General features: G+C 40.7%; 1 protein-coding gene and 1 long non-coding RNA gene across 5 annotated transcripts; one reads left to right on the forward strand and one right to left on the reverse strand.

Annotated features, from left to right (window-relative positions):
- The first annotated feature begins 4,809 nt into the window (after positions 1–4,809).
- Positions 4,810–15,872, forward strand: gata2a (GATA binding protein 2a). 4 transcript variants are annotated; one of them, XM_055160602.1, is made up of 6 exons: positions 4,810–5,025; positions 8,467–8,854; positions 9,506–10,074; positions 12,102–12,260; positions 13,927–14,052; positions 14,913–15,870. In XM_055160602.1, exons 2-6 carry the CDS (start codon positions 8,629–8,631, stop codon positions 15,210–15,212), a joined length of 1,380 nt encoding a protein of 459 aa, XP_055016577.1. In that variant the 5' UTR covers positions 4,810–5,025; positions 8,467–8,628; the 3' UTR covers positions 15,213–15,870. The 4 variants fall into 4 exon arrangements, with proteins under 4 accessions (XP_055016577.1, XP_055016579.1, XP_055016578.1 ...); XM_055160604.1 differs by having other exon boundaries at positions 4,811–5,025; positions 9,506–10,075; positions 12,115–12,260; positions 14,913–15,868; XM_055160603.1 differs by lacking the exon at positions 4,810–5,025 and adding an exon at positions 8,159–8,241.
- Positions 15,873–21,060: 5,188 nt separating this feature from the next.
- LOC110165783 (uncharacterized) lies at positions 21,061–25,878 on the reverse strand. Its single transcript, XR_002318938.1, has 3 exons — positions 25,749–25,878; positions 25,317–25,419; positions 21,061–21,319 (listed from the first exon to the last, which is right to left on the reverse strand). It is a non-coding gene; the product is annotated as an uncharacterized LOC110165783 (long non-coding RNA).
- Positions 25,879–26,367: the final 489 nt, after the last annotated feature.

Here is a 26,367-nt window from a genome sequence, read left to right on the forward strand (position 1 = left end):
AGGGAAGGACGGCATGGCGAAAGCGGAGGTGAGGAGAGGACTTCAAACAGAGGAGAGAAACGTGTGGACAGATGCATTTTTGAGTGAGAAGCTGAAGGCAGGTGGGATGTATGGCCTGCAACATGCATCTAGTTTTTGTTAAAAATGTTTCAGTGATAATATATATATATTTTTAAATGCTTTCAAATTACCACTATTATTAAGGCAAAATGCAAAATTTACTCAAAATGCTCTGTTCCACCTTGAGATGTCATGAAACAAATGAGTCAAGTGAAGGTGTATGACGTTTAAAACACACTGAAGCGCTTCCTGTATTGCCACATGACATCACAAGATGAAAGTAGTATACAAGATGAGTATTTTCTGTTTGAGAGAAGAACTTGGTGTAATTATGCAAGATTTCTATGTTAAACAAAACAGAACTCCAGGTATTTTTTTGATGAGGAAACAACTTTATAACATAGATCAGAATATGGCCTAATATGAGCCCTTTAAAACATTATATACAGAAGACAGCACAGAACCATACACTCGCCACCTCTGTACACTGCTGTCAGCCTGCATCTCTGCATGGATTTGTATCAGCAGGACAGTAATCCCTTCCTCTACCGCTGTTGTGCAACTGTCCACAGCTCCCACTAAGACCCTCTCCTCTCTGCCACATGGCGCTCCTTCAAAGCACTGATGGTCATGGCTCTGGGGGGAGGTTCTGCCAAAAAATGTGCCCGCATGGTTCTTCCCCGTCCCTCAGCGCCCAGGATCTGCAGCAGCACATCAAAGTGGTGAGCTACTTCAGACTATCATCCAGGATAACATGAAGGCAAGTGACACAAGGCTGCTCTTTCTGCACACACAGAGAACACACATTTCCTACTTTCTCTATTGGAGTTGGTTAGAGTGACAGGGGCACTTCCCATTGGCTGTTAGAATGGCCCTCTCCTTCCCAGGGCAGCCAATTTCCCCTACTCCAGAGCTGATAGGAAACTTTGATTGTCTACTCAGCTCCAAGAGACAAAGAGATTTTTCCTCTTGCAGTCGGTATATCAATCCATCACATCTCTACCTACAATCTCTACTTCCTCCATCTGCAAACTGCCAAAATATCCCTAATTCCGCTATGGGCTACTGATTTCAGTCCATTAAACTGGCATAAGCTTCTTTGATGGGCAGGAAGTTTCACTCCTGTGGTGACATCTGCATCCTGCAAGTTTAAGTAAGCCTGTAGCCTATATAAGCTACAACCAATAACACTTTTATAATCATTTGAATTTGCTGCAGTGCACTCAGCAAAAATATTTTATAGGCTTAGCGTAGAAGAACTAGGGAGGATGCTGCACATATAATAGCAATCCATAAACACATGGAAAGAGCCTAAAACTTACAGGAAACTGCTTTCTGGCTGACTGCATGCACTAAAAGTTGACCCTCCCTAAACGCACTTCCTGTCAGAGTTTCTCAAAATTTCTCTAAAATCACCGGGAATCCCAGCTGGGCCATTCATTTGTGCGGTGTGCTCTCTTTCTTTGGGTGCAGCCTATAGTCTAGACTTGATATCCAGGCCTTCTCCTATTGATTAGCCTATAGAGCGCCCGAGAATCACCTGCTATTTCTCAATGCAATCGCCAGAGGTCGCTACATATCAGTAAATGGCTTGCAAGCGGATGGCCTGGTCCATGCAGAAAGGAGATCAGTCCACTCTGGTGGCCTTCAGTTGAATGACTAGCTATGGACACGGAAAATGCGCTGTTATTAGCTTAATGATAACCTACTGAATAAAATGTATGCATGTTTATGAATGTGCATTCGTTGTACGTTTAGGGGCGCGGGTTTGGTGACTTTGTGCATGACCTTTTCGGAAAAAGAGCTAATCCGAGCTATAATAGACTCCGGGCCCGATATGGAAAACTGCTGCTGCGTTATCTTGGTCGTCTAGGAGACCATCAGAGCACCGGCCCGGTGGAGATGCCGCGCGGTATTAAAAGGAGAGTGTGTGTGTGTGTGTGTGTGTGTGTGTGTGTGTGTGTGTGTGTGTGTGTGTGTGTGTGTGTGTGTGTGTGTGTGTACGCAGTGTGTAGCCTATTGGCAATGTTTTATTTTCTATTTAAATAAAGCCACTCATAAATACTGCATTATGGCCCATGGTCCGTTATAAACTGTTGTAGGCTCATTTGACCTGCTCCGGCTACGTGGACGAATGTGACAGGGCAGGTTTAGCCTAGGACAAGGTCGCTCAAGAAGGACAAATAGGCAAGCAAATTAAATTTATGTACGCACTGTTGCTGTTTGGAAAGTTTGCAACTGAAGTGAGTTTGCATTCACATGACATCACACTAACGGTATACGCTACTATCATTTAGGCTTCTATAGTCTAAAGGAAATAATAGAATAGGCTATTTAACGAATAAAATACACCTTTCACTTTGATTTGAAAAACATGAGCAACATTCTTTTAGTAATTTCATATGAGAATAAAGCAACAGGAAAAACTGGCTTTAGCCTCCCTGAGACTATGGCATCATCACATTTTGAAATCTGAATACCACCAATATCTGATGACATTGTATTAATTGTATAAAGTTCAATCTTAATGATGTTTGACTGTATAATGCACGCACATGTATGTTCAAAGAAGGTAAAGTGAAAAATGAAGCCAATCTGAGGCAACAGCAGTAGTGGGACTAATCATCCCGATAAGAATCGTATCCTGGTGATGTATGTTTAATATAGCTTGTATTGATATGTAAAGTGTGCGTGTCCATGTGGGCCAATAACCTGCCTCCAACGCCACACGGTGCTTGGCTGTCCCGGTGCAGCATAAAGCGTGTAAATATTTCTCATTCCCTGCGCCTATCTGTCTCTATCAACCTCCGGGATCTCCCCCCACAAATGATGCATTAGATGCATTGAATGTATTTGTTGTGCAAGTTTGAAAAGGCGGTGATAATCTGGGAGAGAGAGATAAGGAACACCAATTTATTCAGCAGCACTTTGGAGCCCGCTCGCAGCCTCGGTCGCTGCTGACACCCCCAGCAGTTTGCTGATAACGATTAGGCCATTTATTATCTTCACACACAACAAAGATTGCGTGAAGCCGATGAAATATTACCCCTGGTAATAATCACAAGAAAAGGGCCATCTAATGCAGTGTGCATATTATAGAGAATGTCCTGCAAGAAAATTGGACTACACACTGTCCCGAGTGGAACATATGTTGCCATATAATAATAATAATAATAATAATAATAATAATAATAATAATAATAATAATAATAATAATAATAATAATAATAATAATAATTTTTAAAAAATGGGTAAACTTGGAGTCTAGTGAAATTTAGGCCTGTGGTTATAATAGGCCCATTAATTTTCAAGTTAAGGTAAATAAATTACAATGTGTGTAATATTTCAACTGAATTTACAACTGTAATGGGAGATTGCTTGAACTCGTTTAACCTTTGGCTTAAATAGGCCTCGTGGCTTCAAAAGTGCCGCCAATAGCCTACATAATTTAAGTCTTGCAATCTCTTAGTTCAACGTATGACTGTATAGTAATTTATTCACATATACAGTCCAACAGAAAAATAAAACAATAAAATAAATAAAATACTTTTGAAGGCGCATATTTAAATGTGTTCTGATATTGATCTGATATTAGGCTACAAAGGCCTAACACCACAACTATTTTAGTGTAGTCTACTTACGTGGAGTTAATTGGGTAAAGATTCGCAAATAAGATTTTTATTTATTTATTTATTTTTATGCCTATAAATTAACTCAAAAGACGCGTAAAAGTAATGTATGTTTTACATATGCTGTTATATTTATTTGTGGCCAGCTTAAGAGTTAAATGTTTAAATTATAGGCTACACACTCAGTTCTTCACACGCAGACGTTCTTAATACAGCCTCAGTTGACGACCTTTTTCTTCTGTATTGTTGACGTGCGCGTGTGCACTCTAGGGAACACAAACCTCGAGCTGCAGAGGTCCTCGCGCTCTTGCACCTGCTTATGGAGCGGCGCACGAGGACGGGTCGCGTGCAAGAGATTTTAGAGGCTTTGCATGTTTTACAAAGTTGCTGTTGGTGTGTGGAACACAAAGCACAGAACGCATATATAAGGGGTGTTTTCTGCTGGGGTCCTTATCGCGTTTAATGCGGAGGTAGGAGATTTCTAACATAAAGTACTCATTAAGTCATATGGGGCTTACTGTAGGGCATATTTGTGAACAAAATTCTGCACACATTTTAAAGATACACATAAGAAGCAATTATTCTTTTTAAACTGCAGCTAAAACTGCACTTAAGTGATTACGCATCGTTTTACGCATTGTTTACGCACGGTTCCGGTGCCCTTTGGGAAACTATGTTGCATAAAAATTCCTAACTTGAGCTAAGGAACTTATAGGCTACAACATTAATAACATAAAAATAAAATATACTCATAAAGTAAATCAGACATTAAACGACAAAACGGCAAGGGTGTAATTAAGATGCGCAGGATAAACGGGGTAGCCTATGGTGCAAATTAAGTTATTAAGATGCGCAGGATAAACGGGGTAGCCTATAGTGCAAATATGTTTCACTGAACTGAATAATAAAAGTGGTGATGTCTGTGGGTCAGTTTTAGTTGTATTAAATGACTGCTTATTTTTGGGACCTAGACTTGGGCCATATTACAACTAGGACCCGGGAGCGAGGGTGTGGGCTGACGTGCCATTACGTGTAACTGTCCTTCAGCCCTGCTCATGGAGCCGCAGAAGTTTGTGCACATATCCAGAGCTACAGCGAGGGGAGGCGCAAATACTGCACAGAGTGAGATAGTAAGAGAAGGGCGCAAGTGCTGTGCATGTGCTGGGCGTTTTCGACTCTGGTGCCTCTTTCAATCGCTCCTTGTTATAGGACACTGTCGCGATTGTATTCTTTTTTACAATTTAAGGAGTCGGCCGGGATAATCGATGAGTGCATCGACTGGACCAAGGGGCCATTGGTTTGAAAGGTAGTGCATCAAACCCGCCGACAGACAGAGGTAGGTAATTAATATTCAAATAAATAATATCACATGGCTCCAACGACTGGGCTATTCTACGATTCATTGTCCGAATAACGTTTGTAATCGCAATAACAATAATTCTTTGGTTGAGTGCCTACTTCTATGAGAAAGGTGAACCTCCACTGGCTTGGTTACTGTAAACCGCGTGGAACAGAACATTTAAACGATACTGTGAATTATATATTGTGCGTAAACATGCGCTTCAATTTTTGATGCGCGACTTAATTCTTTACGCTTTAGCCTATACTGTCACTGATTCATGAGTCATGTTTATTTAGCTGAGAATACACAGCATTTGCAAGCATTTATCGGTTTATGTCTTTGTATTCGGGATTAGGTTATATTATACAAATGTATAATCCCAGAGCTACACTAAAACAGCTCCTGCACAGCAGCTGTTTAAGGTCGCCGTGGGCAAGGTGCTCTATCCCTGAAAAAGGGTCGATCGCAAAATGGATTAGTGTATCATCAGCGTGATATTAGTGAGAACAAAGTATTCAATTGACACGCTTTAAAATGCATAATGACTTTGAGCAGACCTCTTTCATCAGCAGAAAGAGCAATCACGCCAGTACAAAAGAGAAGCTGAGGCAGGGGCGACCGAGGGTCTACTAGCACATACTGTATGCATATCCTGAGACCTAAGTCTTAGACATTCTAATTTATAGACTGTACCTGGAACCTAGCTACATAAGACATATATTATTATATTATACTGTAATAATGGCACTTAAGTGTCACATTGGCTATGCATTTTACTGTCTCCTTTTGACAACAATTTTTCGATACCAATTTAAAGTTCATGTCATGGATAATATAGCTATATAGCAATGCCCTGGATCTCACAATATTGCTATTCTTGTAATAAATCGTAACCAGGAATGAGTGGTGTTGTCATTAGATATCCAGACCCTTGTGTGTCTGGGGATGCTGTGTCCATAAAGCTCCCATTGCCTCTACTCTATCTAATTAGCTGTTAGTAAGGGGCAATAATGCTTCAACTGGTTTGTGTCATCCTTTAGCTGATCCTCCCCAATGTCCCACTACACTGCTCTTATTCACTCTCTCTAGTCACACACCTCCACTCCGGATAGTGATGGATGGCCATGCCCAATGGGAACAAACAGGTAGATAAAGCCGATCCCATTTAATAACAGCATAGATCGGATTGATAATCTTGTTGTTCATTAGCTGCTGTGGCTACACACCATTCTAGATGAAGCCTCCCCATCTTTAGTATAGCATCCTTGTTGTGTGAAACAATACTGTGCCCTTGAAAAAAGCACTATCTCTCCCCCACCCAATCACAACCACACTATCTTTTGTTCTAGCACAGATACAAATGGGATTAATGAAGGTATGAATTACACACAGCTAAATCCTGCTGAGTAATCCATCTGGCAAACAGACAACCAACAATGAACACCAGCACCGCTCAAAGACCAATCTGTCCCAAACTTTGAAATCTGCTACTGTTGCTTACACCTTAAATAAATATAATTACATGTGTATGTTTTAATACAGAAAGTAAAAATTCCAGGTAGTCATTGTAAATGAGAAGGTGTTCTCAATTGACTTACCTGGTAAAATATTGAATAAATAAGTAAATTAATTAATTAAAAAAATCAACATCAGTTGTGTAAAATCAGTGTGAAATCAAGCAAGGGTGTTATTATAAATATCAAATTAAAAAATATATTATAAGCCACAACACTTTAAGTAATTGTACAGGCAACCTTTTAAACTGGTTTAATGCTTTGTATCTCTTGCATGTTGCATGTTAGTTGAATGTTGTTCAGATACCACCCCTCGTCTGCCTCGTGCACTCATTTGTTGATTTTAGCTCATCATCTTAATGCTCCTGTGCCCCTTTGGAAATAAGACAGTGATTTAAGGACTGGTGATTGACGCACAGTTGCAATGCGCTTTTATGCCACTAGATCACAGAGTCTTTGATGCGACTTTTTACTTGGCTATAAGTATACAGAGGTAACGCCTGACGTCTACGCCAAATATCAACCCCCACGTGACGCAGGTGATGTCAGGCCCCGGCGTCACCCTGTCGGAGAGTCCAGTCTCTGACCCACCTCCACTTATTCTCTGAGCCACCCACAAACAGTCAAGCGCCAACTTTCTGCGTGGCATCTTTACGCACGCATTTATGAGCAAACCTTTACGCCTTGGGAGTAGCGGTAGATAAAAAACACATATTATCTCACTATTTCATGTTATAAATCTATAAATTGTTGTTCTAATTATAAAGATGCTGAATTGACAAGCTAAAATATAATACATGCATAATGTAACTTTTTTACCATTAATAACTTGTCGGCTGTAGGCGACACTTACAGAGAGCAAGACTGTCACTAAATGGTAACTAGGCACGGGCCTTGCACCCATCCCAGTGCCATCAGGTAAGAAAGAGGCGCCATTAGTATGCGGACTGTTTGATTGGGTTGTCCCCAAGACAAAGCCACTCTTTTCACAAGAGGAATGTCCTGCTACTAATTAAAGACAATTAGGCGCAGCCAACAATGGGCTCAATTTGGGGGTCATAAATTGGCTCCTCCTCTGTTGGTTTTAGAAGTGTTGAAGACGCTGTTTATTTACATAACAGCAGTCTGCGAAAACCCACACTTACAATCATTACAATTGTTAAGCATAATCAACCGAAAACGGTGCCAAGGCCGACATATTATGAATATGGATGAGTATGAAGTAGGATATAAAAATATCTGACAAATCTGAAATGTAAATATTTATCTTTTTATTTGTGGCATTTAAGTAGGCCTGCCATCCTGTGCACAGTATTTTTCACTCTGTTAAGTCGCCTACTGTCCGAGTTTCGTATATGTCGCACTTAAAAAGCCGATTATCTGTTACCAATGCTCATTCAGTGTGAGCTTGGTGGTGAAAGAGCCTAAGAAATTATGTCGCTGATTGATAAATCTTTTAGCTTTTACGATGTAAAAAAAAATTGAAATTGAAAGAAGTAGAGTGGGGATGCAGCGAGCCAATTGCGGCAGCGTTGACCTGATTGGTTCAGACCGAGGTCCCGCCCCCAGTAGCTTAATATGGGAATTTACTGGCGCCAGCCGCATCAGTCTGCGCCACATCTCATTAATGAACGCACGGATCAGGAGTTACATATCATAGCCAACGTTTGTCCTCAGCTGGTGAACACGGCAACAGGTAGGCATTGAGACGCGTGTTTCCTCTCGTACGACACACTTAGCCTACATCATAGTCGTCGTGATGAACTTTTACGCATGAAGTCTAGTGCTAGTAATGGGCGGATTTTACGCTTCAGTCCTGAGTAAAATATGTATTTTTAAGCAGACTGTATTGCGAATTGTTTCTTGAGTTATTTTTTATTTTTTTTATTTTAAATTTTATTTATTTATTTATTTTTTGCAGGTCTAAAAAGAAAGAGTGGAACGACCGGCTAAAGGATTGTATGTCATAACTTCTACATCTACGGCGCAGGACGTTTACGTTTCTATATAGCATATAAGGACTATCTAACTTCTATTTGGGGATAAAGGAATTTGAAGACGCACTGAGGCAAAAGACTGAGACATGGAGGTCGCAGCGGCGGATCAGTCCCGGTGGATGGCGCACCACCACGCCGTCTTGAACGGCCAGCACCCCGATTCTCACCACCACAGTCTGGGACACAACTACATGGAGCCCATGACGCCACTACTACCCCAGGACGAAGTGGACATGTTCCTCAACCACTTGGATTCTCCAGGGAACCCTTACTATTCCAACTCCAGGGCCAGAGCCTACAGCCAGGCGCACGGTAAGATGTTACGCTTAATGACCAGATGAAATGGATGAGATTAAAACCTAATTCAGTTATTTAAATAGGCTACTTTGCCTTCCGTGTTTATCGGTTTTAATAAGTATGTGAGATAATAAACAGGCCTACAGGATTTTTTTGCATCATTGTTAAGGGTTGTATTAGTGTACATCCAGAAAAATATGTATAACTGAAACAGTTAGTGCACCATTTTGCAGAGAGTATCGGACAGCTCCTGTCATTCTACACTACACAGTCTAAAAGGAATTTCTAGCAAATGACAGCGAGAGGAAAAGGAAGTCATGTAACCCTTCTCTGTTAGGGGCAGGAGTTTCTGGAGCGAGAGAAAGAGAGAGAGAGTTACTTCCCGGATATAAAACAAAAACCGCAAAATTACTAATAACCATCTTTAGAGCGGGAGCTGCTTCGCCCCGACGAGATCACTTTTACTGAGGCCATACAACAAAAAGCGCGTGAGCGTGACGTAAACACAGCTAACGCACATCAGTGATTATCAAGTTATTTTGTGACTTCAAAACCTTCGAAACTAAATGTCCGACTTTCCTAAATCATATCAGAACAAAGGTAAGAGTTGGGGTGATTTATGTGCGTATTCAAAGACTAAGATAATATTTGTATTATTTTTTTTAGCACGGCTCACTGGAAACCAGGTCTGCCGGCCGCACCTCATTCACAGCCCCGGACTTCCCTGGCTGGACCCAGGGAAAGCAGCTCTGTCTGCGGCGCACCACCACAACGCATGGGCGGTCAGTCACTTCAGCAAATCTGGCCTGCACCCTACCAGCTCGGCCTATCCGTGCAGCAGCAGTGCTGGTACAGCACCAGTTTCGTCTCTTACTCCCGCATCCCACTCTAGTCCGCACCTATACAGCTTTCCTCCAACCCCACCAAAGGACGTGTCACCGGACCCTGGGCCGACGTCCCCCACCTCTACGCGTATGGATGAGAAGGACTCAATCAAATACCAAGTGCCACTTGGTGATGGCATGAAGATGGAGAGCTGTAGCCCGCTGCGGAGCGGCCTAGCACCCATGAACAGCCAAACTCCAGCCACTCACCACCCCATCCCCACGTATCCTGCGTACCCCCTGCCAACACCCCACGAATACAGCGGCAGCTTGTTCCACCACGGCGGCCTACTCGGCGCGTCCTCGTCCAGCTTCACGCCGAAATGCAAAAGCAAAGCTCGGTCAAGCTCAGGTGAGTCTCACGTGTGTTTGTTTGCCTTTCTCTCAGCTTCTCATACTTATAGTCTCAGTAAAGTATCGTCTTGTTCAATTCACCTTTTACCCAGAGTGATGATATGTTTTAGTCATCAGCCTTTAATTTCGTTTGGCTTGTGGCTGATAGTGTGTACATTAAAAAACGAGAAGATTTTGACTATTAACAGAAACATCTCTGAAAACTTGAAAAAGGTAAATTGCCTTTAGATCTATATTTTCTGATTCAAGTAGCCTGTAAGATAAAAGAAATGTCTATGATCGTTTCACATTTTAATTTGAGCATAAAATTAAATTTGCATCAGGTTTATTTTGTGACGCATATTATTCACTTCGTGCTGCCGTGTAAAAGAAGCGTGCGTGCTCCCAGTTCCAAACTTGTTATCTGTTAAATATGGCCTCCTTTACTGATCCTAAACGCGAAGAAGTCACGACGACCTGGCTTCTGCCACATCCTGTATACCTCTGGACTGAACAAATCACGACACGCACCCGCCCACCGTGATCCAGGCGCTAACAAAGCAAGAGTCCTGCTGTTTTAAAGGATGGCCTTGGCCTACTGCAGTCGCATCATGTGAACTCCCGCCTTTACTCTGTGGGAACTTTCATGAGAAAGACACATTATTGTTTTTGTTTGGAAGCAGTGCTACAGTTCAGCAGGTTGTGAATGTCTAAAGAGTATTCAATGGCGTGTGTTTGAGAATACTGAGGTGATGGAGGCATTTTGAGCACAGTTTGTAAAGGCTTTGTAATTTCCTTACATTGTTCCCACTGAATTAATGTGCAAGAAAAAACAACAGACCAGCAGAACACCCTGTTAACAACCCACCGTGTGTGTTCTTGTAATTATGAAAATGGTGGTCCATTGTAAGAGTGTGTTTTATTACACCAGGGGAATGCTCAGGCCTGATAGTGTGACTGAAGGCAGAGAAATGCTACACTGTGACATTTAAAAGAAGCTGGCTGAGCTGTGGCCGAGTCACTAACACAAACATATCAGCTCGGCCATTAAAACGCCTCTTATCTATCAAAGGCCAGTGTCCAGAGCCAGTAATAGTGATTGATTGTTGGACAAAATGCCACAATGACATTTCAGTTGTCACTACAGATACCTTACAGTAGTGTGGCTTCCTCTTAGGCACCATTCTCCACCACATCGACCCTTTACCTTCCCATTTTATCTTAGAATTGCAACAGCTCTTTTGTTGTTAATGATTCAGCATTTAAAAACATAAGGTGTCATTTCAACAGTATGGTTTCTGCGTGTTGCTTAAGAAATAATGTGGAATGAGAGCGAGAGAGACAGAGAGATGCATTTAAAAGGTGCTGAGGTTTTGCTCAGGTCAAATTCCTTTGTGGGGAGAGGGTGGGACAGCGGGTGTTGCTGGCTTTTTAACAGGTAGAATGAGAGGATGCTCTAGGGAGAGACATACTTGAATTAAATGAAGCGGTCTGTTTAGCAACAGGCTGTTTGAAGTCAGGTTTTGCATGAATGGAATAGAAACTACAAAAACAGGTTGTGTTGGTCAAGATTTTCTTAATGCATTTTCAAATGATCATTAATAATGGCAGTAATGAACAAAATATAGATGTTAAGAGAAAGGCACCACGTCATAACCATGTTATAGCAAATCTTTATACCCCATTCAACTGATCACGCCTATGGTAATATTAAGATGTGGTAGATAATTTTTTATCTACCACATCTTACATGAGGTACAGGTTTTCTCTATAGCTTTTTAAGTTTCCTCTCAGGTGCCCACCAAGTCAATGAATAATGTAGGCCTCATTTGATGGTGTGTCTTTTTGTACCTGTTGGACACCTCTGCATGTTCTGGCTGTGCTCTCACTCCTGCTCATTTTACATGGAGGTGTCTGTAATATCAACCTGCACTTGTCATGTGTCTATTGTATTCTAACTGTTCTATCAGGTTGCACATGATCTGGCCTGGTATATTACAGTGAACTTTTTAATTATATAAATTTTCTTCTTGTCTCCCTCTTCTGAATTCTACACAGAGGGCCGTGAGTGTGTGAACTGTGGCGCCACCTCGACTCCCCTGTGGCGGCGGGACGGTACTGGCCACTACCTGTGCAACGCCTGTGGGCTGTACCACAAGATGAATGGCCAAAACAGACCTCTCATAAAGCCCAAACGCAGACTGGTAAGTCCATATATAAAACGAACACTTGAACCCCCCTGTGAAGGCTCCAAAATATGAGCACAAAGCAGATGCCGGCAGCACAATTCCAGGAAAGTTATATTTTCCCTATGATCTTCCTGGAATTGTTTGTCCCTCTCACCCCCGATGATCCGCCTTCATGGCCTGTTACAATACTGCTACTATTGCCATTGTTACTGCTATCATTATTGGTGGTACTTCTGATACTGTTACTGATACCAATGCCCATGCTGCTTTAGTTAACACCAAGACTGAATAAATGGAAGTAATGGAGAAATGTAGTGTTCCTGTCCATATGGAAATCTCAGAATCTTTTCTACATTCAGATTGGTTTACCTGATGGCACATTTCAAAATAGGCGCAATAGCTTGACTTGAAACAAACAAAATAATTGGACTAATCATTCAACTCAACATTTTCCGTACAAGCAAATGCCTTCTATTTCATATTTTAAAATTACTTTACAACTGTATATATATATATATATATATATATATATATATATATATATATATATATATATATATATATATATATACACACACACGCACACACACACACTTTTTTTTCCCATTGTCCAACGTCCACTAAAAACTGAAGTGCCAATAAGCCTCGCCCTTGCCTGACCCGAATTACCCAGATATTAGCGCTGATATGAAACTTTTTTGTTCGCCTCCCGCTCCTCGCCATCCCTACTCCGTGACGCTACATTTTTCCAGCGGCTCGGCCCGTGTGCCTTTGCATTTTCAGCTCAAGTGTTTTTCAGACTATAGTGTTCAAAGGGGCATCCAGTTGTTTCCTATCCGGATATCTGTCCGCCCCAGATAAGGAAGTCAGACTCCCGGCTGTTTCCGCCTTCCACCACCGCGCTGCATTTCTCTGGCCACACTGACATGTAACTCTGTAGCGCGACCACCACAACATTGACTAGAGCCGCTGTGAAGGCACGAGGCGCAGAGGGCGTTCATTGGAAAATAACATGGATTTATGAGTTACCGTATGCGCAAAGCGCGCAAAGACGCACAGCTCAGTTTATGCACTGGTCAATCACATCTGAAAAGACAGTTGATTAAAAATCAACAGCGATGCTTGGCCGTGGGGTCGTTGCATATAAAGCCTGTGTTTCTTATTAAGTGTGAAGAATTGATCCGAAATGGATACAGGGACATGTTGCCAGACAGAAAACAGGTTTTTACACCACACGTTTTCATTAGATATCTTTATATGGCATTTACGCAGAGCCTCTTTGTCTATTAATAATAGTAGGCTATTGATTATGATATGCTTTAAATATGGTATGATACAGCCTAAACGTTAGTGTAATTTAGCTAGGCACAGTGCAACAAAAGGACGCGTTCTAAACTATGAGCATAGGTGGAAATTTGGTCACTGCGATTCACTCAGAGTGAATAATAAATTAGGTAATTTAATGTGACACTGTTTTTGTAGCACGTGTTAACAACATAGTCCACAGGTTTCTATTACGATATCGTTTCTGGGAGAATGCCTATAGCCATAGGCCTACAGGTGTGATAAATTATAACCTACAAGCGTGGCATTTCCCGTTTTTTTTCGGGGGTCCAGCGTAACCTCTCCGTAGACTTTCTATGGTCCATTATTCACCACGCACTTCTCTGTTTTCTCGCAGTCCGCCGCAAGACGTGCAGGCACCTGCTGCGCGAACTGCCAAACCACCACTACCACGCTCTGGAGGCGCAACGGCAACGGGGACCCGGTGTGCAACGCCTGCGGTCTGTACTACAAGCTGCACAATGTAAGTCCAGTAGAATTTGGTGCGGGGAGGAAAGGCGACTGGTCGTTAGCTGGTCAAGTGGGCGGACAGCTCCCATCGATTTAAGAGCATAAGAAGTGTGAAGGTCCTGCGAGGCAGAACCCAGTGTTTTTATAAGTGCATGGTTGTTTGAATGGGGGCGGTACTCCCTGGAGAGGCAGCGGGTGGGACGGTCTGTCAGTGTAACGGCGTCGGTTACACTGATGAGGATTTGTCTGAGCAGGTCATTCAGCACCAGCCAGACCCTCATCCTCATGTATTCATATTGTCCCCTCTGTTAGGTTTGAAATTGGACAAAAGCAAAAACACGCCCCTGCCTTAACGCATAATGGGGACTATAAATGCAAAACTGCTGCTTAATATTTATAGCATTAATTGAGCAACATTATAATTTCAGATTACCATAAACATATCCAAGAGCAGACCTATGCTGTGATGGCCCATGTCTTAGTAAAAGCAATAAAAAGGCAGTGTTTGGTACAAAAGCTCTAACATGGAATTTGTTAATTTGTTATTTTGATTCTAAATCACACTACATGTAGACTTACTCTACATTGATCATGTAAGCATACATGTACATGAATTCAGCAATCGGGAGTGTTGCTGTTCAACTAAAAAACAAGTTTACACAAATATCGCTACTTTAGATTTATCTCTTTCAAGTTAAACAATATATGACCACACTGCATATTTGTAGAAATCTGACATTGCTCAGTCACAGATAACATTCTAAATAAAGGCTTCTTGATACACATAGGATTTACGCAACCCTTGTTATGCTCAAACAGTCTGTGTGACTTTATTGTGTGCTTCGCCTTGAGCTAATGTTCTGTCCTCCACAGGTCAACAGGCCCCTGACCATGAAGAAGGAAGGCATCCAGACACGCAACCGAAAGATGTCCAGCAAGTCCAAGAGAAACAAGCGAGCGGGGGATAGCTTCGACGAGCTGTCCAAGTGCATGCAGGACAAAGCATCTCCCTTTGGAGCTGCTCCCGGTCTCACCAGCCATATGACCCACATGGGGCACCTGCCCCCCTTCAGCCACTCCGGACACATGCTGCCCACACCCACGCCCATTCACCCTTCATTCGGTCACCCCCACCACTCCAATCGCTCGCCGGTCTGGGCTGAGCCACACTGAGAGCCTTCACATCCGCATGGTCATTCACACGCCACGGGCTCCCTGTGAGAGCTCTAGTGGACTGGTGTGATGTACAGTGGTCGGACTAAGGTCACGTCTGGACATTATGGACTCTGTGAAGAGCTAATGGGACAGTGGTCTGCTGTGACCAGACCACAGGAGTGTGTGAATGGAGACACTTTTAACAGTTGTGCTTATTTTACTAAGTCACTTTGGTACCGCCTCTCCTTGACCCTGTAACAGGAGACCGACGAGAGGTCCACCTCACCACCGTCTCATTAGACGTGAGATACATAGGTCCTGCACTGGCTCCTCAAAGCCCGGTTTGAAACATTCAGACCAAGACTACATTACCATAACCCAGTGCTTCTTTCACATGCTGGATTGTACACGCCACAAGGCTCACAGTTTTTAATAAAAACAATTATAAAAACTGAGAAAAAAAGTAAATAAAGTGTTTATAAATACTTAATTGCTTTATTATTGTTGTTATATTGGATGTTATAATTATTGCTATGATAATTTATTTTCACTCTCTAAGCTTTTGTCAAAGACACATAGAAACTGTCATAATTTTATTTTCATGGTAATTATGTAAAGAAAACACTGACCTATCTTAGAAAGTCCCTAAGCTGTAAGTTTTTATCATTTTTCCATCTCACAAAAGCAAAGGAAAAAATAAAGTTTAATACTGAAAGAACAACATCACTGCCTCCTGTGTGTACCCCGCAACGCCGCTGTTATTCCCCTGTATTGAGTAGTATTCACCCAAAGTCTCCTTTAAAGTGCTTATGACAAGTTTTCATGTTTTTCTAATTATATGGGGTTTGGTGCGATAAGACTTGTGGTAAATATTTATCATATTTTTAGATCAGTTAAGTGGCAGTTTGTGTGAAAAAAGTTGAGAAGAAAAGTACAAAAATACAGGAAGTACTGCTGAGTTCACAGAATACTTCTACCTATGTTATCAACACCAATATTTCTATCCAAAAGCGGCAGGGATAATTTATGTGCATGAAAGACAGTTTTCTGGCTGTTCAAACTTTCAGGGTGTATTTATTTATGTATTTATTTGTATTAGTCTAATCATAACCATTGTCTAAATTAGAAAGTTTTTATCACTTGTTAACATTATGGAATTACCTTTACACATGTCATCTGCTGTCCATGTCCAACCAGGAAGTACAATTATAAACTCCACATGCATTAAAAAAAATAAAATCGTAGTAAATATAATTATGTTTTAGTGAAAAGAGTAGTCTAACCTGTCATATGCACTTTAATGATGACGGTTTCATTATTAAAATCATATGTAATATCAGATGGATGAAGGAAAGCTCTGTGATGGTTTAAGCGTGGTAATGCGTTGGTCAGACTCCTCCTCTATCTGTGATGCTGCAGTCCTCAGAGAAGGCCTCTTTGTGGAATCGAGGCCTGGGGCTGGACCATTGTACCCAGACAGCAGACTCCAGCTCAGGGCTTATACACAGTCAAACATATGCACATACCCACATGCTCTATGCTCAAAAACAAAACATAATTCTCAACATTATTTATTATTAAACGCACCACATTTTCAATAGTACATCAAGAGATGCAATAATTATGTGAATCAACCAGATATGAGAACTATATAAAAAAACACTTGCCATTTACCATGTGAGTGCTGTATTGTATGTGCTAGGAAGTTCTATGAGCAGTGGGAACGATGCTTAGGTTGTCATCAAATAAATTGAAGTTATACAAATTTGACCACACCAGGAATGATATTTCCAAATTTTTCTAAACTTCAAAACTTTTCAAAATGAAAGTACATGTTGCAATAAAACTAAAAATCTCCCCCTAAGTGCAAAGTAAAAACAACTCACCCATGACATTCATGATTATGTTAAATTATAATTAGGGATGTATTTTATTCTAAACCCAATGAACAAATTTTCACTGACGTGTATTAGCGGCAAGAATATTTTTTAGATAGATAGTGGACTCGACTATATCGCAAATGCAAAAATACTTTTCCCATAGTAATTTTATGTTTTTATGAGACAAAGATGACGCTGCATTTGTGACTTTGTGGACAAAGTCTGAGCAAGTTGAGGCACCCGGAGTCGAAGGAAGGACAGCAGGTCTTTAGTGGGAGAGAGAAAGAGGAAGGAAAGGCAATCAAGAGACCAAATACACACATGAGGCGGAGTGTGTGTGTGTGTGTGTTGGACTGCAGATGTACATGCAGCTGAGAGAGCCAGGAAACAGCCGTCCACTCCGGCCCTCTCTCATCTGCTGCTTCTGGGGTTTTTATGCACTTTCAGATTAATTATTTGTTTTTGGTTCCCACTCCCATTTGGGCGATTACAGTAAAATAAAGAGTCTACAGAAACAGAGCCAGGACTAATGAGTTGGCTCCTATTAGGGGCAAATTGGGGTTATCTTTCCTGAGTTCAGCACGCCCTAAAATGCCTCCAGGACTGTCCCATTACAGAATCAAAAAGCTCTGCTCACATGTGTGTCTCAAGTTCAATTAAAACTGATTTATTCAGAGATTCACAAAAAGACTGTGGTATTATTCAGAACAGCGAGCCTTCACAGACGACATTGGTGCTGCAGGTTAAAGTGTGTCCCTGATCCCCTTTCTGAGCAGAGCACCAGTGAAAATGTCAAGCTGGACCCTATAGGTAGTTAGCAGTGACACTGTGTGTGTGTGTGCGTGTGTTTATTAAACTGTTGCACTGTAGTGTGTGTGTATTAAACTGTTGCAGTGTAATGTGTGTGTGTGTGTATTAAACTGTTGCAGTGTAGTGTTTGTGTGTGTATTTGTGTGTGTGTGTATTAAACTGTTGTGTTGCAGCATGTGTGTGCTTAACTGTTGTGGTTTAGTACGTGTGTGTATTAAAATGTTGTGGTGTACTATGTGTGTGTTGAACTGTTGTGGTGCAGGACCTGTGTATGTATTGAACTGTTGTGGTGTAGTGTGTGTGTCTGTGGGTGCCCGCTTGGTGCGCGGTGGCTGGCCGACTGCTGCTGGCGGCTGCTTGGCCGGACTCCCAGGGCCTGAGAGGAGACACAGAGAGCCAGCACTCTACAGTGAGGCCCTCCACAGGGAACTAGCAGCTCCTCTAAAAATAATCCTGCAGCCTGCCAGACCACTAACTCTCAGAGCAGTGTTTTTGAATACACATTTGTACTATTTCTTGAAATATTAAGACTTTGCTAAGAGCAAGGTGGGTAATTAACATACCTTACAGTTTTTATATAAGTGAAATTAGGTGTTGAGCCAGGAGGTCAGGGGTTCAAATCTCTGACATGGAGCCAAACCCCAGTCTCAGTTTGGGCGGGTGGAAAAACTGCGTGGCGATTTCATCAGGAAGGGCATCTGTATGAAAAGGACCTGAATAAGCTCTGGCAATGACCCCTGAAAAAAAAAAGGAAAAAGAACAGATTGTTATATAAACCTTTCTTTCATTAAAAACAGAGCTGTTGAATAAAATATACAATATTTTGTAGTCACCAATTATACTATATTATGCAAAGATATTAATATTTGATCAATAAATCACTATAACGTGTGAGCAATGGACAACATAAAATAGAAATAAAATTAAAAAAGTAATTGGCATGTTGACCTGCAACTATGACAAATTCACTACCAAGTTAACATCAGAGGAAACCATTAAAAACACCATTTTGCTTTGCTAGTTTCCTACCGTTGCTCGGACAAAAGTTTACCTCAAGGAGAACCTGCAAAAAAGTGTGAGGGGTAAGCTGATGAGGGGATGATGAATATTTGAAAAAAAAAAAAAAAAATGAACTGAGCACAACTAAACCTAAAAATACAACCCTTTTAAATATATAAATAGTATGGGTCAAATGTATGATTCATGAATCTCTCTGTACTAACATGGATGCGAGATGGGCAGGGCATTTTTGCAGGAGTGAACACTGTGACCACCTACATCAGAGTACTTTACGACTTCAACCTGGGATGGGCAGTTTGCAGGTCCCCTCGACTCCCTATCTGGCCCACGCTCTTCCGCTTGTTCGATCCCTTTTTGGTCTTCCATTCCGCCTTGTACTCCCACTTCTTGTCTTCTACTCCCCATTTGTATTTGTTTTTCCATCAAATTGAATTAGCCAAATCAAAAGGTATCCTGACCATCCCCTCACAAAAGTTGACTTGGGGGGAGAGAGATGCTGGAGATTAAAGGAAGTGAAGTGTGGTTCAGGCACAGGTCTCGTCTTGTGTGCATTGCAAGAAGAGGGCTGGGGGGTTGACCTTTGCTTGAGCCTAACTTAAAAAGCCTCCCTCCTTACTTAGAAGGATATTAGAGCTAGACAGGACAGAATATGCATACATTTTTCCTTATGGTGAGGAAATATATACTTCAATAAAGAGCTTTTGGGTTGAACTAAAATGCATATACATGTATCAAAATCAAAAAGGCTTTGATCCCTCAGAGCAAAAAAAAGTTAATAATTACAGTTACTGTAGTTATAATTTCAAAATTTTTTTCTAAATACTTTTTTGTGTATGTTTTTTAATCTGGAATAACTACACATTTTAGGGCTATCTGGCAATTACAATGTCAGACAACTTTTATGTTATATGTTACATAGGCAAGGATCATATTGAATGATACGCTACAATGAGATACTATGAAGTAATAATACAACAATTTGCTCTAGTAGCATCAGTATTTAGTCACCATATAAACTTCCTCGTTTCTGAATGAAGAAACATTCTTGGAAGTACTTTGATCTTTCAAATAACGGTAGGTGAAATCTAGATCACAATGACACTTTTGAGTTACTCCTGTGTTCACTGCATGTCTCTGTGTAATATGTGTAGGTAGATCTTTAATGTGTCAAATCTGTCAACTAAAGCGACAACTGATAATCAGAGATGACCTCTGCTGACAACCCAACCTGCCACAGTGGCAAATTGCACACACAATCTCCACAAATGAGTCAAAAACTCATCTGTTTTTCATGCCTGTGTACAGGAAGGCTGCAGCTGCTCACTCAACTTCAGACACTTTTTCAAAGCAGTGAAAAAAGCAACGCAGGAAGTCGGAAGTTCCAACCAGAAATACTTTGGTTGTGCTATTAGGATCAATTAAGACCAAAGGCAGACAGTAAAAAGAGATTGATTATGCACTACAGTCTTTAAGTGTTTATGTGTAATTCACTGCTCTTCGGGCAGCACTTGGCTTATATCTGCAAATGGGCACTGCACTGTGGAACTGGCTCAGCAATTTTAACACTAAGCTCTCATGTTTTAGCAAAAATATTCATATTCATTTTATAAATACAGAGTGTATATCAAGCAAATAACATTAATCAAATTTGTAGTTTGTTGAAATTGCTGAACGATAGAGGCAAATGTGGAAAGGCTTCAAACTTAATCATAAATGATTTGAGGTGGTACTAGTAGTTAGTTTATTTTAATAATAGAAATGTATAGTTAATAAAATACAACTCTGAGACAATAATTGTTCTGCTCCACTGTCTCATGCATGGCCAGAATTTCTGTTTCATCAACAATTACTGCTTAAAGAAAGCAGTCATCATGTGATCTGTCATCTGCTCATTTTTCTATTCTTCTTCATTTTGTCCCATTTTGTCCAAGTACCTGCATTTGTAAAAGCGTCTGACAGGAGCAGGGCGTGGACACTGGTCCGTCTCTCACCCTGAAAATGAGGTCGCCCTCCTCCCACTGGGGACAGAGAGCATTCAGGAGGCTCATATGGGACAGGTAGTGTTCAGGTCCTGCTCCGACAGACAAATTCATCCACGCTGTCCCAGAACAAGCCTCCCATTCATCCCTCAGTCGGCCATTGACCAACGGGGGGCAAGTACAGTGCTACAGGCTCAGGGGAGAGGGCGTCTGGAGCTGCCATCCTTATCCACAGAGGGACAATACTGCGCAGTCTCCTCTTTCGCCTCATTTGCTTTCTGCAGCAGGTAACCGGAGTCGAGAATATTCTGGAGTGCAGCCAGGACGGAGAGGATGGGTCCAGGTGCCTACCCCCTGGACGGATGGATGCTCTGGGCACTCCCACTGGGACAGATGACCAGACAGCCAATGGGACAGGATGGAATACAAGAGATGTCTGCAGAGACAACACATGGTGCATTCAGAGTGTAGACAGTATAAAGAAGTGGACTAAAGGAGTGTGACATCAACCTTAGCATTCGGCTCCAGTTAAATGAAGCTCGCGATGCTAGCAGTTACAGGAGAGCCAGGTCCATTTTAAGGGAACAGTTTAAAACCAAAATGATGAGGCTCACTGCAGCAGTTCCAGACAGAGGGGTGACAATTTTCCAATATAAAGTAAATTGGAAACAAAACTTGATGGAGCTGGAAGCACCACCATGAACACTTCCTATTTGGAACATGGCGGCTAGCCACTACATATGCAAAGCTCAAAATGCTTTGTTCCACCTTGTGATGGCTACCTTTTATATTTTGTTCAGTAGAGATTGGCCATTCCAGAGCTGAAATCACCCAAATTATTCTAGAAAGGGTTGAGTGGAGCATGTCCTATATTACTACATGACATCACAAGGTGAAACAGAGCATTTTCCATCTGTGAGAAGAACTCCAGGCTATACATGCCGGGTTTGTGTGAATTAAACAAAACACAATTTTAAGTATGCTTCTGATGACTCCTCATATTACCTATAGTACTACTAATTTGGTCTAGAACAAAAGACCCATTTCAATCATCGCTCTTCCTTCAAGATTTGGGTCCTCTGCCTATACTAAAATAAAATAAAATAAAGGCTGCACCTTTAAGAAGAATCTGTAACAACTATTGCTGCTTTGTATGCTGCTTTGATTTAGTAAAAAATAAATAAGTGAATAGAAACCTTTAAATAGTAAATAACTGACTATTCAATTCTCTAGGAAATAAAAATTAAAAATGTTCCAGATCAAGCTGAATAACTACATATATTTTTTTTAAAATATCTGGGACAAGTTGCGTTTATTGTTGTGTCCTGTGCTGCAATCAAGCTTCTTAAAATGTAGCTCACCACACCTTGTCCAGCGTGCACACACAGGGAGAGCATTTTTTCAGCATGTTTATCTTTGGTCTGAGATTTTGTTGTGTCTCTGCTTTTGTTGACACAATCCTTGTCAGGTTAATGAAGATATGCAAACACAAACAGAGAGCTTCACACAGAGGAGCCAATGTGTCATCGATGAGCCACAGAGAGATTTGGTTAGAAAAAGTTTAATATAATTAGAGCATTACCAACCACCGGGGCACTTGGTGAGAGATGAAAAAGATGAAAAAGTTTTAAGGGGAAAAGCAGTGGTTAGTGAATAGCTTTATGGGAAGCTGCCTGATCAGTAGATAAGGAAGAAATTACAGAAGTTGTTTATTTCAAGAGTAGCGTCAGTGTTTTATTTTTCTAGTGCTTTGAAGAAAATGCAGTTCCTCTGCCTGTTAACAATATGCTCACTGACTACACTAAAGTACATAAATATGAGAAGACACACACACAATTTTAGCATCTTCTTATCTATTTAGAAACATATGATTCTGCACGATACTTTTATTTGAGTACAATTTACTGAATTTCTGTGTTTTAAATGAAAAAGTTACAAGATATACTGCAAAAAGTAATGTCAGGGTAAATTCAGATTAAGAGCAATTAACTTGATTTCAGTAGATTTGACATGACATGTACAATTATCTATCAATGCAATGCAAGTTTTTTTTTTTCAATTCAAGCAAAGTAAGATTTAGTTTCTTACTGTAAGTGCAAAAAGTTGTTATTTTTCTTATGTTTTGCGTAACAAGATTTATTTTTCTATTTTAAGTACAAAAAGTCTTGCTCCATTGGAAGATAATTTTACTTGTCATTTGAAATATACTCAGATCAAGATAACATTTTCTTAATTCAAGTAATTTTAACTTGGCAAGATTTTAGTTTTTGCATGTGCATGTATTCTGTTGCAGCGTAGAATAACAAAGTCTCAATAAGATCGCTACGGAAAGCATTTTAATTTTATTGTAATTGAAAAAAATGCTAATATAAACCTAAACTGTTTAGTAAAACAAATCCTTGTCTGTAGTCATTTCATAGTAGCTCGCAAAACTGAGTGGAGTCAGAAATTATCAGTGGCATCACACACATACATGCACTGCAGGCCTATCTGCTGAGAATCGCTATGAAGAAGCGCTGTGCTCACTCATTGGCTCTGTGGGATGTTGCAACCCCAGCACCTAACCAGCCCTTATCTCTCTTAAGCAGACTGCACCGCTTGATATGCATCTGTCATATTTGTCGGAAAGAAAAGACACCGCAGTAAGCACGCGATGAGTCAAAAAAATCTAGCAAGATATATCAGCTCTTCGATGTGGTTACAGCGTGAGTATGACCAGTTTCTTGTGCTTTACGTAAATAAATAATTAGGGTACAGCGCTATTTTCAGTGTTCACCAATTGATTATTTCATGCCCTTGTTGGAGGTGCGAACATTCCAGCACAGAGGTAGATTTGGGCTGCCATGCCACGTTGTATGTAAACATGGGCTAAACACGATTGCCATCATTACATCAAAGCATCACCATGACGACAGATAAGGTCCCCGTCGTCATAGCAGGCCCATCGGCTCCATCTGAGGCTGCAGGGAGCTTGGCCTCAGAGTGCGGGTATGAGTGTCTATCACAGAGCTATCTGGCCTGATAAGAGCAGGGAGAGAGACACGTCCACCACAGAGCACTGCACGGCTATATTGGGCCCAAAATTATATGGATTCAATAGAGCTTAACTCAGGTATCAAAAACATACCTGGAGTTGTGTTGTGTTTCATTCACACATGTTTAACACACAAACTCTTTTCTCAAACAGAAAACACTCTATTCCATGTTGTGATGAAGAGTCCACTGTGTTTTTAAACTCCATGCACCTTCTCTAGAAATACTTGGATGATTTCAGACCTGGAACTGCCCGTTTCTACTTTAAAAAAGTAGCACTCATAAAAAGTAGCAGTTAACATAAAAACTACTGCTTGATAACATCACAATTTGGAAAAGAGGACTTTGAGCTTTGGAAATGTAGACAGAATAATAATGCAGGATTACTCAAGCATGTGTGAAACAATGAAACAAAACACAACTCCAGGTATGTTTTTGAGAAGATAATAACATTCTATTGTGGCTTTTGCATAATATAGGACCTTTAAAGGCACTCAAATACATAGTTTTGTATATCGTTAAAATATCTGCTCTTATTATTGGACATTGAGATGGCATGTAAAATGGAAAATATACTCTGATGGGTGCAGACCACAGAAATTGCATTACACAAAGAATGTATTTAAATAACATACATCTACCAAAATTGGGGTTTTAAAGAAAACATAGGCTTATTTTACCTTTTCTTATTGTAAATAAAATGTATCTAAAATAACTTAACAATAGAAAAAAAAATCTTCTTTTTCAACTGTCCAGAACTAATTCTCCGTCAATGGTCTTGTGTCTTTGCATTGATTTTTAATAGCTTTGTAACATTTTTGCAAAATATGTCTACTTTAAACTGTTAATAAATAGTTAATCTGTTGTCTTATTATTCCTAGTGATGTCTAACCCGGAGGCCACTGGGTCATGTTGGCTGCTATACTCTGCCCCTCTCTTTGTACATTTAGGCTCACTGATTGACTTTTAGCTTCCAAAGCCATTATTAAATTGCATCACCCATACACAAACACACAGTATCTAATCCTGCTAATCCACCCTGCCTAACTGGTAACATGGGTAATCATCCATGTGAAAATGGCAGCAAGACCAAATTGACTGATAGATTTATCCCATTTACTCGTCTGATTAAACCATTTCACCACTGACATGCTTCACTGGAGATCATCTTGTAGTAGAAAAATAACACAAAAATTAATTACTAGTCAATAATGTTAACAACTTCATTCAATTATTGGACCTATAGTTTCAGAGGCGTAACAACTGGCGCGGCAGATTAGTTTATTAGCACATTAGCTTCCATCTTCATATTAGCCATTATATTATCATGTTATTTTTCTTTGGGTAAAGGTTAATTCTGTCTATAGTTTTTTAACAGTCAGACAGGAGAGTTTGTTTACCTAATTTACATGTTTCAACTCCTTCCAGTTGCTTTCGTCAGAAGCATCATGACAGGGTGTTGTGAAGTGTCTTGCAGGGTAATTGGCAAAGCCATGTAGGTAGCTTAAAAGACAGGTCACAATTAGGGTAAGGCTTGGTCAGGACTATCTAAGATAGAGAAAACTACCAATTATACATGTTTTTAGTTTATGTGGGAAACTGGAGTGCCCAGAGGAAATACAGAATGTTCTTGCTGGAGAGCTAGCCACTCAGCTACAATGCCACTAAAGAAGTTAAATTTTTCCAGCTATGACCATTCATGGTCAGGCATATTCATAAATCGCATACATAAAGCAGAAACCACCTGTCAGCATTATAGCAACAACCACTTTGCTAATGACATGTTTGGTACAATTTTTCCACCAACTTTACTATTATTTACAAACACTTACCTTGTGTTGACCTTGGATTACGCCAACACAAATCTCATGAATTATTGCCCAAGTCTGAGAGGAACCCATGCTGACCTCCTGAAATAGAAGAATCTAGACAATAGTCAACTGCGAAGAGAAAGAATACAGACATTTTAAAATGTTGTGCTGGAGTTAGAAAATAAGCTAGCTCACCTTCTTGTAGGTCATGCTCCAGGCATGACGTCATAGGTCATGGAGGTCAAAGAGACGTGTGCAGAGACTGTGGGTCAGACTTATGCTAAGGCTCCTGAAAACAGAGAAACAAAGTGAAAAGTGCAGAGACTGAGAGAAGGCTCGGACTTTTGTCTTTGGCAGAATGACAAAACTGTGAGGAATGTGGTGCAGAGGGAAGGAGAGGTGATCAAGAGCTCAGGAACAAAATGGGACAGAATGGCCGACAGATGAGGCCTGTTGAAAATACAGAGATGTACGAAAACCCCTTTATTCATTTTCTGTAGCTGAGTCATACTAACAGTGCGATGGATTCTTTGATACATGATGTAGTATTAAGTAATAATCACAGTAAGAATGTTTTATTAAATTATTATTAGAAACTGTAAAAAACTATTCTCCAACATTAGCAATGACAGCAAGAGGC

This window comes from Boleophthalmus pectinirostris, unplaced genomic scaffold (genome assembly GCF_026225935.1).
Source record: "Boleophthalmus pectinirostris isolate CB_2022bp ecotype Guang Dong unplaced genomic scaffold, ASM2622593v1 HiC_scaffold_3, whole genome shotgun sequence".
Classification (NCBI taxonomy): Eukaryota; Metazoa; Chordata; class Actinopteri; order Gobiiformes; family Gobiidae; genus Boleophthalmus; species Boleophthalmus pectinirostris.